This window comes from Gekko japonicus, unplaced genomic scaffold, assembly GCF_001447785.1.
Source record: "Gekko japonicus isolate JY-2015 unplaced genomic scaffold, Gekko_japonicus_V1.1 scaffold1, whole genome shotgun sequence".
NCBI classification, from domain to species: Eukaryota; Metazoa; Chordata; class Lepidosauria; order Squamata; family Gekkonidae; genus Gekko; species Gekko japonicus.
This window is the reverse complement of record NW_015164181.1, coordinates 146,008-161,863: the sequence shown is the minus strand read 5'-3', so window position 1 is coordinate 161,863 and position 15,856 is coordinate 146,008. Positions and strand designations below refer to the sequence as shown.

Below are 15,856 nucleotides of genomic sequence, written 5' to 3'. Positions count from 1 at the left end.
GCATTCCTGGCTCCCATTATTTCCAATGAGTCTTCAAGTGTTTCTCATTGTTTTCAACGGGCAATCCTGTCCTTCCTTTTAGTACATCCCCACAGCTGGACCTCCTTTGCCAGCCCGCCTCCTGGCCTCTTCCTGGTGGGACAAGCTGCTGCTGAATAATGGCCTCCATTAAGGCTCCAGACTTGATCTTTCCTGCTTACACTGGTTAGATTTAGGAAATGTGGAAATGGAGCTACTGGAATTTCAAGCTCTATCTGGAAAAATAAATTCTATGACCTGTGCGAAACACTTTTGAAGATAGAAGGATTGCTTTCCTTATTTTGTTTGGATCATCTTATGCTTGTGATCAGCTGTTTTCAGCTTTGAATTATATCATATCTGACACCAGAAACAGACTAACAGATGACCTGAGTGCTGCATGTGTTGCTTTCAAACTTGGAAAGTATGAGCCAAGGTTAGACAAATTATCAGCATGCATACAACAAAAATCACATTAATTGTTCAAAGGCATGCCAAATGCAAACTTTTACCTTTCAATAAAAAGTTGTTTGTATCATTGAAAGCTCTGTTATTGTGTTTTTCTTTTAAGACAAAAGATGTTAATGTATGAGTTGTTTTTTAAAAAAAACTAAAACCTCAGTATTCAGGTTAAATTACCATGTTGGCACTTTGCGATATATAAGTGGGTTTGGGGTTGCAGTTTGGGCACTTGTTCTCTAAAAGGTTCACCATCACTGGCATATCACAACTAGATTGAGTTGAGGATATCCAAGTTAAAAGGTTTTTCAGATATTATGCTTTTAAGACCAGTTTTAACATACCAGTGTTTTTCAAGGGCTGAACCAGGTTCTTCGCATTTGAAATGCAGTTTTAAAACTGGAATAAATCCTTTAGCTTACACTATCAGCATTCTCCTTTGCAAATATTTTCACAAATGCAGCTGTACTTAAAAGGTTATGCTGATTCAAGTAGAGCTCTGATTAAAGGTAAAACTCTCTGCACTTGTCAAAAATACTGCATTTTGGAAGGTAACAAAAACCAGGTAAAATGACAGAGGCCTACAAACTGGTTTGACTAACCATTCTTGGGTTGTGTCCAGACAGGCAGGTTGCTGTGGCAGTATCCCGCAGAGAAAAAAGCCGCTGGAGTTAGGTGTGCTTCACAGCATTCACACTGGTCCTGCAACGCTAGCTGCATCGGATAGCCGGTCCATGAGGGCCGGTTCACATTGCTACCACGCCACCAGTACAGAGCCATGGCTGATGCGCCCCTCTGATTGGTTGGGTTGCTGAAAATGGCATACAGCCACGCTGGAAACAGGCGAGGCGATCACATAGCTCCTGCGCTTCCATGGCACGCCTGCGCGTTCAAACGCCAGAAAAACCGCCATGGAAACGCCTCACCTGGAAAACCACCACTTTTTCCCGGTGGCTGTTTAAGGCGTATAGGAGTCGTTTTGCAACAATGTAGGGACAGATGGCTTCCGAGTGCCAGATGTGTGTGTCTGATCATGCCGCTTTGATCAGGGGGGTGTGTGTGGCTATGCTGGACCAAATTGCCTATGTGATCACAACCTTAGTTTGGCAACTATTTCAATTGAACATGCTGAAGCATCAGCACTTGACCTGAAGGAATTGGTGACAAAATTTGCTAAAGAAAAGGCACACAAAATGAGATTCTGATGTGCCTGAAATGGAAACATTAAAAAGACTTAAATTTCAACATCACAATTAACAGGATTTTTCAAAATGCTTTGTGATTTGTGTTTTTCTGTTTGAGAGAGAAAATCAGAGATTGTATTACTTGTTCTCACAATTTTTAAAAAAATTACCAATTTAAATTTTTGTGTTTTTCATTCTTCCTAAAAAGAAGCGTCTTGCTGTGAGACAGTGGTGGGACCACCGGGGGGGGGGGAGAGAAGTAGCCTCGCCTAGTGTGCAAAAAAACCTGGAGCCAGCCCTGTACCCACTGAGCTCTCAGTCGCTAGTTTGGAGGTTGCTAACATTGCTGAACCTTCTAAGCTTTGGTTTCTGTAACGCAAACCCAGGAAGGAGCAGCCCTTGAAAGAATCCCATCACCCCTCCCCTGAGGACTCACCAGCCATCATGCAACACAGCCTGGATTTTCCAGGAAGAAGCTAGTAGGGGGAGTGAATGAGGGAGAGCTGAAGACAGAGGAGCACATAAAGGTAGGTTTGGCTGGTGAGTGAGAACAAGAGACGGAAGCAGGAAAAAAGGAGACACTATGAGGGCTGCCAGGTTAAGGAAAGGAATAGTGGGGGAGGGGATACAGAGGAAAATGGGATCCCTCCCCACCCCCGCAGCAAGTCCTTGCTGATCTCCCACTTGTAGTTTTCGATAAGCCCACTCTCTTCACTTTTCATCCTTTCAGACTGGTAATTATTTGTCTTTGAACAAACAGAATGCCCTATCCCAAGGGCTCATGTTCAGAGACATGAAGGATCAAGCTAAGACTTGCCAGATGGAAAGACTTCAAGCCAATGGAAACTCTTCAATGTCACCTAGTTGTATTGATTGATGCAATCTTCAAGAGGACACTCTCCATTGCAAAGAAATAAGGATGAGAAAGAATTATTTGTCAAAATTTGGCTAGCTACCTTTATTTTAGCCTACACAGGGCTACTGCTGCATGGGGTCAGCAGAAAATCAATACTCATTCCATTGGGGGGGGGGATAAGCCAAATACCAAGCTGCCCAGAACTGCATTACACCAGAATGTAAAAGAGAAAAGATTTTAAATCCCTGATGTTCCAGAGGTACAGCGATTCCCTCCCTCCCCCCTTCCTGCAGAGATTTTTGATAAGAAATGAAAAAACAAACCTCTTTCCTAGTTCTTTGAACAACAAGGGGATGGGGAAGAAAAACATTCATTTGACATTCAGGAAAACATTTTCCACAAGAAGGGGGGGGCCACTTTCAGTCTTTGGGGGATGCTGTTCTTAGAGAATTCTTAGCAGGACTACTGCATAGGGTAGCAGAAGGGTCACACACAAACACAAGAGAGCACCAATCGTATTCAAAATAGGTTACTGTGCACGAGTCATGTTGCTGGGGGACTAAAAGGCTCGTTTCCATATAGACTCACAAACTCATAAATATTTTAAAATTATTTTTTCAGTATGTGGAGACAAAATTGCATTTTTATGCATAATAGATCCTGCTGCTTTGAAAAATTTGCCTTTCTATTTTATATGAAACAACTGAATTAAATTTTTGTAAGATATTTAAAAAAAAGCAGTAGAAAGCCAATAGTTTTTCAATACACACATAGCAATTTAGAACTGGATTCATGAGGTTAGATTCAAATTTCTGTGACCTAAAGAAACTCTCACAAGCAGTTCTTTTCTCCCCCCCCCCAATAACCCCCGAAAACTCTTCTCTGGGGGACCCTCTTCTCTGGGGGACCCTCTGGGGGACCCTCGTAAGTAAAGTGTGCCATGGTGAGGATGGAGTTGGTTTCATCTCTTGTTCTCACCCACCAGCCTCCCCCCTTACAAACACAGAGCTCACCTTGCTAGCAGAAAACTGAGGGGGGCAATTGTGCCTAATTCCCCCTCTTCCTGCAGCTTCCCATACCACAATATATAGATCATATATGAGCATCCTCCAAGCCTCAGTAGAGGGCTTTCAAGGGGCACACAGGACCACTGGGGTAAGGTAGGAAAAGCTGACTTGTGCAAGCTTCTTCCACTGATCTAAGTTTGGGTCCAATATGAGCATTATGCAATTATACAGCATTAAGTACAGACTTTAAGATGGTGGCAGTTTATAATTTATAGTCAGATGGTTTGGAGTTTGGTCAAATACTACATGGAAATATTTGAAAGAGACAGGATACCAGAGTGCAAAGAAAATCACAGGGTCAGCTAGATCCCAAGGCACTTGGTGACAATTTGTCCATAACTGAATTGTCTCAAATTCCCTTGTTGGATGAAGAATTCTTTCCAGTGTGCAGCAATTTAGACTATTTTTTAAGAAATTCAAACATTGCTATTTCATTTATTTTGGTGGCATTTTCACTGGGACAGAAGGTAAGGATTAGTCCTCAGTGACAGAAAGGGTTAATATTCTGTATTTGGTTTGAGACACACCCTCTTACTGTGGTGGAATCATGTGAAATGAATACTTTCTACAGCATTGGGATAGCATGTAGGGATGTTTTCATGGACACAAAAAAGACATTTAATGTAGCTCCAGGTTCTCATTGTTGTCGTTTTATTGAGTCCTGCATGCAATGCTGCCAGCGTAACCAGTGACTGATTAATATGGAATGTTATCCTACATTCCCTCCATCACACCACAGTACCGAACTGCAGAATCTCCCTTTCTTTCCTATAATATTGTTACCTCCTTGGCCACAGTGACCCATGAGCCAAAGTTAATCCTGTAGTACATGTCCCATAGATAAAAATTAAGCTGTGAAACTAATTTATTTTCAGCTCAGCCATTTTTTATCTTTATTAAAACAAGCAAACAATGAAAGGAAATATAAAGTAAGATACATAAAATATGTAATGAACCCTTTCCCCTTTACAAACATGGACACAGATATCCTTTATCAGCATAGGGCAATTATGGTATTAATTCAGTCTATTCTATTGCCAGTTCCATCCTTTGTATAGCCCCTGACCATCATAGGTCTAATCCAAATGTGTCTCTGTTTTTCTGGTATGCTGCATACACAAGCATTTAAATTTATTTATTTATATTATTCAGATTTTTACCCTGCCCTCCCAGCCGAAGAGAAAGGACCAAGTCTATTTTGTTCCTTTAAGTCTAATTTTCCTTAAGTGAGAGGGGACCAAGTTTTGTCAAGAGATGTCTCTATGAAAACAATGGGAAACTGAATTAATCTTACTTGGGTGAATGACCCATCGTCACTGCACTCTGGAATGAAGACTGCTTCCTGGGGCTTCTTTGCTTGGTCCAGTGCTTGGGCCCTTTCCAGTCGACATTTGCTTTGACCAGCATCTGTCCAGAAAAAAGAAAAGTCCTTGGAATTTAAGTATGAGTAGACAACAAAATAAAACACCCAGGGATATCATGTTCTGTTGCAAGGCTGCCCCAAGAAAAGGCCTGGAAGAGTGGTATTTTCCTGTACCACATTTATACACAGATAGTTTATCTGGTAAGCCAGAATCAGTTTGTGATAAAGGGCTGCTTAACATTCTGTCCTGCTAATTTTTTTCTTACATTGTTAATTTTATGTTAACGTCCAATAACCACCCTCTGTTTGCAGGACAGAACTTTTTAAAGAAATCCTTGATAAGAAGGGTTTATATTTCTGACACTGGGCAACTTCTTTAGCCAGTCAGCAGAGAAAATGATGAGAAATTTCACATTATGCATGATTGCATTGTTGAACACCTGGAATAACTGCTGTACCAGATCTTTTCCTGGCCTGTAGTCAATAGTTAAGTCACACAGCTGATGTTTAGGTAGGCTTACCAAATCTCGCAAAATCACGGCAGGGGATCCGCAATGCGTCTCACCGAATCCATGCTGTGGGGACGGCGAGACGCATTGCACCGCCATCACCAGGACATGACGCTACACATCGCTCTGGCAACGGGGCTGTTTGGAGCCCCGTTACCAGAGTGACGCGTAGCGTCACATCCTGGCGACGGCGGGTGCAACGCGTCTTGCCATCCCTGCGGCACAGATTCTGTGAACACATACAATCCCCCACCGCAACTTGGCAACCCTACGTTTAGGATTGCCAGGTGGTTTCAACAAAAATACTGGACACACTTGATAAAAATTTATCAACTTCCCACCTCGAAAACATAAACACAATAAAAAATAAAAATGCCTTGTCCCTGTAATAGTGTCTTGTGTGTGGAAATGAGCCACTGAAGCTTTTAACAGCATGGAGGTAATGGGTTTTTTAAATTAAGCCTCTATTAAAGGAACAAGACATTTTTCTCCAGGTAGTTACCATCCTTAACCAAGATCTACTTTTCTGACATGCTAAGCACTACTATATGTTCAAAACTGGACACCTAGCAGCAACCCTACTGATGCTACAGAAATAGTCTTTGGATCCTGGGAGAGATATTTGATAAACCTCTCCTAGCAACAGACAGAGGCACATGATTACTTTCTGCAACAGCTGGCCTTCTACTGATGAACACATAATTGGGCAAAGATTCATCTTCTCTCTGTGTACAGTGACACTCTTCCTATGAAGTCTAAAGGGAAGGTAAAAAGGATTCCTTTAAGCGGTGGAAAGCTAGTCACAGTGAGGCTGATAAAAGGGAACACAGGCTGTGGCAAATAAAATGCAAGTCTGTGGTCAGGCAGGCAAAAAGGGAATATGAGGAGCATATAGCAAAAAATGTAAACACCAACAATAAAACTTTATTCGAACACATTAGAAGCAGGAAACCAGCCGGGGAGGCAGTGGGGCCCTTGGTTGACCAAGGGGTAAAAGGAGTAGATTGACCCCAGCATTCTAGGATAAAAGTCAAAGACCATAGCTGTTTGGTAAATCACTTATATTGATAGAAACCGTGCCTAGTGTTCTTAAAAATAACTCTATCCATCACAATCTTTTAAAAGTTAATTTTATTGTTTCATAAGAGACAGTGAACCAGTCTGTTAGTTAGCCTAACTGCCAAACCAGTTGATCTTTCTGTCATTCAAGTTAGCCTGCCAAACCAGTTGATCTTTCTGTCATTCTAATACAACGAATTATGTGAAAATATTGGACCTCAATCAATCATATCTTTCTCACTGGTAAAATGACTGACCTCCCCCACCTCAACACACACACACATATTGCTTAATCTATTGACTGGGGCATTTAGACCGTTTTACTTTAGTTAAGTTGACATTTCCAAGGTTCTTCCCTGGTTTAATGCCAGAACCTACTTTGGATTTTAAAAGTAGAACACTATCACTCCATATCATGAGAAGGGCCTTTGGTTTCCTTACCTTTGCATCTGCCTCGATGAACCACACTCAGACTCGAGTCCCTGCATTTTGCTCTCTGGTAGTCGCACATTGACTCGTATGTCCGGCCATCTGAGGCACAGAGGGGCTTGGTCTGGGATCTGGAGCAGTGGAGGTTGCACTGTGGGTCTCTGTCACGGTCACTTATTAAAAACTAAAGAAGTGAGAAGAGAAACGAAGAAAAGGATGCTTTATATTTAAAATTCTCAATGTATTTTTTAAAAGAATGAAAGTTCTTTAGCATTTTGCTTGGTGAATTTTTCTCCCACTATGGTTGTATTGACTTTGCATGTTACAACTGCCCTTCCATCTGGAACGCAACACCTCTGGTGTCCTTACATGTAACTACTGGACAACTCAGTGAGCATTAGTTTCAACATGACATAATCCTTTTATTCAGATAGTATTAAATAGGTGAGCAGAAACAATGTTTTTGCAAAGTCTCACCAGCTTACAAATTTTACATTTTTGATGCTGAAATTCAGCTATAATATTTTACATTTGGATTTCAGAAACAAAGTTCGACATCATAAGAGAACATAATAGAAGCCATGTTGGATCAGGCCAATGGCCCATCCAGTACAAAACTCTGGGTCACACAGTGGCCAAAACCCAGAACTCCAGAAGCCCTCCCACTGTTGTCCCCCAAGCACTAAGAATAAAGACTATCACTGCCCAGACATAGAGGAATTTCAGACAGGCGATATATTCCAGTTCAGGAACGGTTCCCAAACGGTTTCTGGTCTGACATTTCAGACCGGTTTTAGAACCAGTTCCCCCGGAATACATTTGTACTTTCACACACAAACGCTTCTGTCCCATTCAGAAAACGGGGTTGAACCGTTTTACCTGTAAACCACTTCCAAGTAGTCTTCCGTTTCTTCTCCCGGATCCGAAACGCTTTTTCCCGCCGTTTTTCACCCATGCAGGCTATCTCTGCCGGCTTTTTTTTAATGTTCGCTTTAGAGCACTATAGCATTATAGTGCTATAACACAACAAAACAGCATTATAGCAACCCCATTGGAATGCCTGTAGTATTGTGTTATAGCGCTATAGCTCTCTAAAGCGAACATTCAAAAAAACAAAGCCAGAGATCGCCCACGCGGGTGAAAAATGGCAGGAAAAAGCGGGGGAAAGCAGTGCAGTCTGAAATGGCAAACCGTTTCAGATCCAGCTGTTTACCGGTAAGGGAAAGCTATGTGTGAAATGGCAGCCCTATACTATCCTCCAACTTTAAGATATTTGTACATTTTCTGCATTCTTGGGCACCCCAGGCAGCTACCAAATAGAGTTTAAAGTATCATAAAATCAAAAGTCATCATAAACAACAACATAAATTATACAGATCAGCCTCACCCAAGCCCTAGTGGGTTTTATTTTAAGAGTTAGTTGTCCTTCTAAGTCAAAAGAAGAAGTGGGTGACATGAAGAAGACACAGGCCATTGGACACTTACCATGAAGGGCCTTCTGCTCTGGGGACAGGAGGACATCTTGGGGGTGATTCCCATCCTTCTGGTGAAGCCCCGCCCCCTTCTTTACCCCGCCCTCTGCTTCGATCCTCATTTCGTTTGGGAATGAGGATGAAGCAGGAGGGTAAGTAGCCGGGCCTTCTGACACACTTCCGGTGATGTCAGGGGGTGTGGCCTTCTGTCACTTCCGGTGATGTCAGGGGGCGTGGCATATGCAAATAAGTTATGCTAATGAGTTATGCTAATGAGCTCCGGCAGCTCTTTTTCTACAACAAGACCCCTGGTTTAAAGTATCATAAAATCAAAAGTCATCATAAAGAACAACATAAATTATACAGATTAGCCTCACTCAAGCCCTAGTGGGTTTTATTTTAAGAGTTAGTTGTCCTTTTAAGTCAAAAGAAGAAGTGGGTGACATGAAGAAGACACAGGCCATTGGACACTTACCATGAAGGGCCTTCTGCTCTGGGGACAGGAGGACATCTTGGGGGTGATTCCCATCCTTCATTTTAGGGACGCAGGAACAAATATTTCACTTTCTGTTTCTTCTGGTGGGAGTCACACTCAAGTTCAGTTCTGGTACTACGAAAAGCAGTTCTAATATTGAACCCTAAGAACTCTAAGAATACTCAATGCACAATAAGCAAGAAGAAAAACAATAACAGCAGAACATAGAGATTCAGAACAGGAAGTAAGAAATGTGTTCTTTGGCTTTTTTTGTTTGTTTTTCTTAATCATAGTAGAAATCACTGGAGATACTGAATAAGAGGATGGTGACCTGGGAGGGGCAAGGAGCAAGATGTTTCCTATCCTCAGAGGAGAAGGGCCCTTCACAGTAAGTGTCCAACAGCCATTCACAAGAGAGCCAGTTTGATGTAGTGGTTAGCACTATAGTAGGGAATATGAATAGTAGACCCATAGGCCAGTCTGCTAACATGGCATTCGTGGCTTCTGCCTGGGGGTGGAAGAACCTGGTGTTGAACCTGTCCAATTGACAGTTAGTTGAAGAGGTGAACAGGTCCACCAGAGAAGTCCTGAAGTGGGCAACGATCAGTTGAAAAAGCTTCTTGTTGAGTGCCCATTTGCCTTCTTGGATGGTCTGGTGACTCAGCCAGTCTGCCTGGACATTCATGGACCCTTTCACATGTTTCGCTCTGATTGAGGCCAGATTCTCTTCTGGCCAAGTCAGTATCTAGACTGCTTCCTTGTGAAAAACAGAGGACTTGGACCCCTTCTGCTTGTTGACGTAGGTCTTCGCCAAAATTTTGCCTGTCCTGATCAGGAGATGGGGCCCCTGATTTGACTACTGAAATGCAGCAGGGCTAGCTTTATGGCTCAGAGCTCCCACAAGCTTATCTGGAGCAGAGACTCTAATTCAGACCAGTGACCCTCGACCAATTGATGTCAGAAAATGGCTCTCCAACCTGAGAGGCTGGCACATGTAAGGATCTGATGCCAGTCTTGTATCCAGAACTCCTTTCCCTGGGAAAGACTGGACATCTTGGACCACCACTGAAGGCTGCACTTCACCTTGAGAGGTACAGGCACCATGAGATCAACCTTCTGCACAATGAGTCCCTGATACGGGTGGAGCATCTGTAGAGCCTCGAGTGAAATCTTCCCCACTGGAGAGTGTCCATGGCAGCAATCATTAGGCTCATTAGTTTGGTCAGAGTGGACAAGGAGCAGTTGCTTGCCTGAATGACTGAGGTGGACAAGTCTTTGATCTTCCAGGCCTTTTTGTCTGGGAGATACAGACAATTTGACAAGGTGTCCATCACCACACCCAGATGTTCTAAATGCTGGGACAGGGTCAGGGAGCCAGTTTGGTGTAGTGGTTAGGCGTGGGGTTTGATTCCCCACTCCTCCACATGCAGCTGCTGGTGTGACCTTGGGTCAGTCATAAGTTCTTTCAGAGCTGTTCTCTCAAGGGCAGTTCTCAAGAGAGCTCTCTTAGCCCCACCTACCTCAATGTCAAGGTTTCAGTTTCGCTTCACTTCGTTTTGCTTCACTGCTTTCCTTGCCATATACTTGAGGGGAGAGAATTTCTGAGGGGAGTGTGTGTGTTGTTAGAGTGTATTCCAGTAGTAGCCATAACCATTTCTTAAGTTGTGCACCTCGGCCTTTTCTCACGAGATTTGGACTTGGAGACTTTCCTGCCAGGCTAGCTTAGATAAGGCACCGTATATCTGTCAGGGTTGCCATAGTAACCCTAGGAGCTGACTGATGATGAATGCATGGGGCGGAAGTTGTATTTGATTTTACCTATAACCTGACCTTTTTCCCGCACTTTCTTCAGTCCTGACAAAATTAAAGTTCCTGATGTAAGCATATCTCTAATAAAGCATCACTACCAATAGTGTTGTGGAGAGTGTATTAACTGGGGACCTGACACTCACAGAATGTCTGTTGTGGGGAGAGGAAGGGAGGAAGAGAAAGGGATTGTAAGCCACTCTGAGACTCCTTGGGGTAGTGAAGGGCGGGGTATAAATCCAATCTCCTCCTCCTCCTCCTCTTCTTCTTTTGAAGATTCATCTGGAATCCAAATGCTTGCAGAAACTGACCTGTCCTGGCTGTGTTTGCCTGAGATTTTTCCCTGGACGTGGAGTGAATCACGATGTTTTCCAGCTATGGGTGGATATATATTCCCTGTTCTCGCAAGCAGATGACAAGGTTGATTAGCATCTTTGTGAACACCTGGAGGGCGGAGGAGAGTCTGAGCAGCAGTGCCCTGAACTGGAAGTGTGTCTCCGCTGCACAGAAACCTAGGAATCTTCAGTGGCTAGAGAATATGGGGATGTGCATGTAAGCTTCCATCCGGTGTATAAACAATAGGAATTCCTGTGGTTGAAGGAACTGTTATGGACCTTAGGGTTTCCATGCAAAAGCGTTTTTGTTTTATATATCAGTTGAAGCATTTTAAATCTAATATAGCCCTCCCCATTCTTTTTGGGGACTGTGAAAAAATGGAATAAACCCCAGTTCCCTGCTCTTCCTTTGGGATGGGTTCTATAGTTTGTATGTACAGCAGGATTTGTATTGCCATGTTGGTACTGCTTTACTTCTCCAAGTTTCTGTTTAGTGGAGCTACAATGAAATGTTGAGGGATGGAGACTGAAATTCTATTTTGTAGCCATCAGTCACAATCTCCTTCGCCCAGTTGTCTGTGTGAGAGTTCACCCAAATGTGACCAAAGTGGAGTAGGCGTCCTTCTATGGGGGTGGTCTCATCGTCATGCTTTTGGGGGTTTTGGCTCTCTGTCCCCCCATCCAATCTGTTACCACCTGGCTTGATGAATCTGTTGCTGAAGCCTCTGTGCCAAAAGGACTGTCTGTTGTTACCCCAGAAGTTTCTTTGGGTGTCCTGGCAAAACTTGGAAAGGGTGTAATGCTGCCGAAAGGACTGTCTGTTGTTACCCCAGAAGTTTCTTTGGGTGTCCTGGCAAAACTTGGAAAGGGTGTAATGCTGTCGAAAGGACGTGGATCTGAATGATCTCTTGTCTCCACATCATAGGGTCTTGGCAGGTGCCTTCTTTTTGTCTCTGGTATCCACTAGGATTTTATCCAGAGAGTCTCCAAAGAGCCTATCCCCTAGAAAGGGGTACGCCATCACAATTGCCTTAAACTGATGTCCTCAGCCAAAGATTGTGACGGGTAGCTGCTGCTGATGACGTGGCTCTGGAGGAAAACATCATGGTGTCCAAGGTGACATCAGGACCCTGTTGGCTCCCTCCAGCAATCTACAATTGCTTCCTGGTAATAGTTGGATTAATTTTTGCATCCACACGATGACAGCTCATGACACCATGGAGGCTGCTGCTGAAGCCTTAATGGACATCGAGATGGCTTCATATGCCTTCTTCAGTGCAAACTCTGCCCTTTTGTCAAGGTTGTCCTTTATGTTGCCATATTCATCTTCAGATAATAGGCCAGACAACTGCAGAGCAGTCACAGGGGCCTCAACCAAAGGGACCTGTAGAAAGTCGTCCGTGAAGGAAGATAGGGCATAGAGGGTTTTTTTGACAAAGCCAGAAAACTGCTTGTTGGCCATCGGCTTAGCCCATTCTGCCTTCAGCCGTCTATCAAAAAGGTCTCATAATGGAAAGACTTTCTCTGAGGAGCTGGACCTGGGGGGAAATGCCTGGTTTCCCTTGGGTCTGTGTGGGGGGCTGCTCCTCAGAGTCTAGAGATTGCTGTAACTCAAGAGCTGAAAAGGCTTTACACAACAAATACTGGTAGTCCTTGCCTTTGAAAAAGTGAAGGGAAGGGTCTGGGACCTCAATCTCCCACTCCTCATCCTCTAAAAGAAAATTTCCTTCTTCTTTCTCACTCATCTGATCATCAGAATAGGTGTCCCTCCCCCCAGAAGTGTGGTCCCTTCCCCTCTTTCTAATGGAGGTGTCCTTCTGGGCCACTTTGGCGGGCCAGCGAGTTCTCTTATTCCTCTCACTATGCCTTTGAGGGGAGGGGGAGGATCAGGAGCAAATGGAGCCGCATGCTCCCGATCCACAGAAGTTCACAATCTCTTCTCTTATGGTCTTTGTTCACGTAGAAAAGAAAGGGGTAAAGGCTGGGTGCCTTCAACATTACCACCTTGCTGGAAGCCGAATCATTCCCGGAGTCGTCTCTGCTACTGGTAGCCTCGTTGCACTTGTTCTGCCCTTCATCTCCTTGATCTGGGTGCGTGAGGGGCTCTGCAGGAGGGAGAAGGCTTGCATTGCCTTTCCCATCTGAGTGAGAAGGCTGGCTGCTGCTATGCACCACTGGAGCCAGGGCAGCAGGCGTGATCTCTTGGATTGATCTCTGGAGGTTTAGTCTTTTGGTGCACTTTTCTTCTCTGCCACGACTGAGCAGTGCCAGTTGGGATGCCGCAGCAAGCCTCTCAAGGGCCATGCCAGCTCCTCTGTTGTTGGCAGAGATTAGAACCTCATGCTCCTCCACAGACAGAGAGCCATTGCTGTCTTCATTCCTCTGAGCCATTTCCAACAAGGGCTGAGGAATAGGTTGAGACTTCCACTATCTTGTCTGTCCTTCAAAATGGCCATTGGGGAAATGTGGGGCCCAGGCAGGGCAGCAAATATTGAAGAACTAGGTGTGAGGACTAGAACAGGAACTAGAACAGGAATTAGGATCAAGCAAAGAAGGAAAAATATATAGAAAGAAAAACAAAGTAAAGCATTGAAACACAAGAACAGCAAGAGATAGGGGTAGGCAGAGCCTATACCTAGCTGCTACCCCTACTGAGGAAGGAAAAGAACTGAACTCGAAGGTGACTCCCACCAGAGGAAACAGAAAGTGAAATATTTGTTCCTGCCTCCCTAACATGGATAGGATTCACGCACAAGCTGTCCTCCGCCTCAGAGGGAGAATAGCCTTTTTTAGTCATTGCAATTTTTGCAGGTCATCCACATGTCAGGGAAGACAGTGCCATGCACAATCCTCTAAATACACGCAGTTGCCATTTCTTTTTGTAGGCACCAAACCACATTGCCCTATTTGCACCAAATGGAGACCATGCAGATAACGGAAACGTCTTCGGACAGCGCTGGCTCTTCGGCTTTGAAACGGAGATGAGCACTGCAGCCCTAGAGTCGGATTCCACTGGCTTTCGAGCAAGGGAACCTTTACCTTTACCTATGGGAAGTTCAAGTCGATCTGTACCTGCTGATAAGTGTGGCTTTAATTTCTGCAATGAAACACAATTTCAGATTTGAGTCCTAAACTAAGTCCTGCCTGGAGTAACGTGAGCCTTGTGAGCTAATGAGCCCAGTCTTTAACTGGGCTGTTTCTCCTCTTAAATTGGGGAGATTGTACAGACAAAATTCTAAAGTCTATTGGAAGCGGCCAACAGTGATTCACTATTAGCAGTTCCCAAAATACTGTGAACCATTGTTCCAGCTCGTCAGCATGAAATCCTGCCATTCTTTACAAATCTGAGTGTTAAGCTTTTGTCTTGGATGAATTCCAAATGAGGCAGTTAATTCTTTTTGGCCTGTAGGCTCCCAGCATTTTCTGGTGGGTGAGGCCTTTGTTTCCATTCCTGGGTTCTCAGTTGGGTCTGTTGCTGTCAAAACAACAAAGAGTTAAATTTAAGACTGACAGACTTCTCAGGGCTTGCATGGATGAGAGTCCGCTTGGTCAGGTGTGAGTTGATGGTTCACGTCTGTGTGTGTCCCAAGGGAACATGGGGTTTGAACATCTCTCGTTGCCATGCTTTCTGTAGGAGGGTCCTTATTCTATAATCCCTGCGGCAGACTGAGGCAGCCAGGAAGTCAGGAAGAGGCTCCCCATAAATTGCAAGGAAATGACAGTGGAACTTCCCCTTCTCTGAGGGCCACTCCCGGTAGCAGACTCTACTTGACCGGAATTGCCTCAAGGGAGACAAATAATTTGGAGGGAGCAGGCTGCAAAGGCCAGGCGTCTTTATGAGGGCTTTCTTGTTTCCGCCCTTTCACCAGTGCTCTCTGTATTGTTTTCCCTTGCAGCTGCTTCTGTGTGCTTATCCTTCTAAGGGTCTGCTGTTGGCGGCTGGAAAGGATAGTACTGTGGTCATTTAGGGACCATGAGATGTACTTCTCTACCATTAACCAGTAGTGGATGGAGAGAATTGGTGAGGGACAAAAGGTTCTTGCGGATGCTCCATACAACTTAACAGCTTGCCTCTAGCCTTAGGGTAACCCCTGTTGGTTCTTTCTTTTCCTTTCTCCTTACAAACCCATCTGAATGCCAAATAAGCTCACCACTTTGGGATTGCTTGTCCCCCCCAAAAAAATTCCTGGTTACAATATGTTCCAAAGATGCAAAAGGTTAGAGAGAAAAGAAAGATGGGGGAGAGTGCCGAAGTAGTGCCGAGAGAGAAGGCAACATTCTTCTACAATTTGTATGGCATATGAAGTACAAACATTTTTTAAAAATTAATTGACAGGCAAATATGAATGACGTGTATGAACAAGCAAATACATTTTATTTGAACAAGCAAATACGAAGTCAGATGACAGACTATGGGAGCTTTCCTGAGCAGGTCTGCTGAGAAGGAAATCCCATTTTATTCCTAGTAAAAGTAGTTTTTATCCTGGCTGCTGGATAGAGCAAGTTTATGTAGAAACTTGTAATCTTTTTGTCAATGTCCTTTATCACGTTTGATTTTCTTCTTCCTGTGTTCTCAGTACATTTCCTTTCCTGTGCATGTTATAGTGGTTCTTCCCTAGATTGCGAGGCTAGGAATGTTTGGTTTCATTTTAAAAATAGCATGTGAATGGTTCTCATGCATGGCTTTAATGCATGTACCCAGCTGTACAACAAGACATTTGATATGGTATGCAAGGTGGCCCGTAGCTATGGTGGGGCATTTCGAGGCTCCGCCCCCTCAAATGTGAGGCGTGCACCACAAAAGCTGCTGCCCTTCACCCCCTG

General features: G+C 44.1%; 1 protein-coding gene across 1 annotated transcript in view; it reads right to left on the bottom strand.

Annotated features, from left to right (window-relative positions):
* SMOC1 (SPARC related modular calcium binding 1) overlaps positions 1-8,465 on the bottom strand; it is a 94,092-nt gene extending 85,627 nt beyond the window's left edge. Inside the window, exons 1-3 of the mRNA XM_015407974.1 lie at positions 8,430-8,465; positions 6,957-7,128; positions 4,879-4,991 (exon numbers count right to left, since the gene is read on the bottom strand). Of these exons, the coding sequence (XP_015263460.1) occupies positions 4,879-4,991; positions 6,957-7,128; positions 8,430-8,465 (321 nt within the window). The remainder of the gene's footprint in view (positions 1-4,878; positions 4,992-6,956; positions 7,129-8,429) is intronic.
* Positions 8,466-15,856: the final 7,391 nt, after the last annotated feature.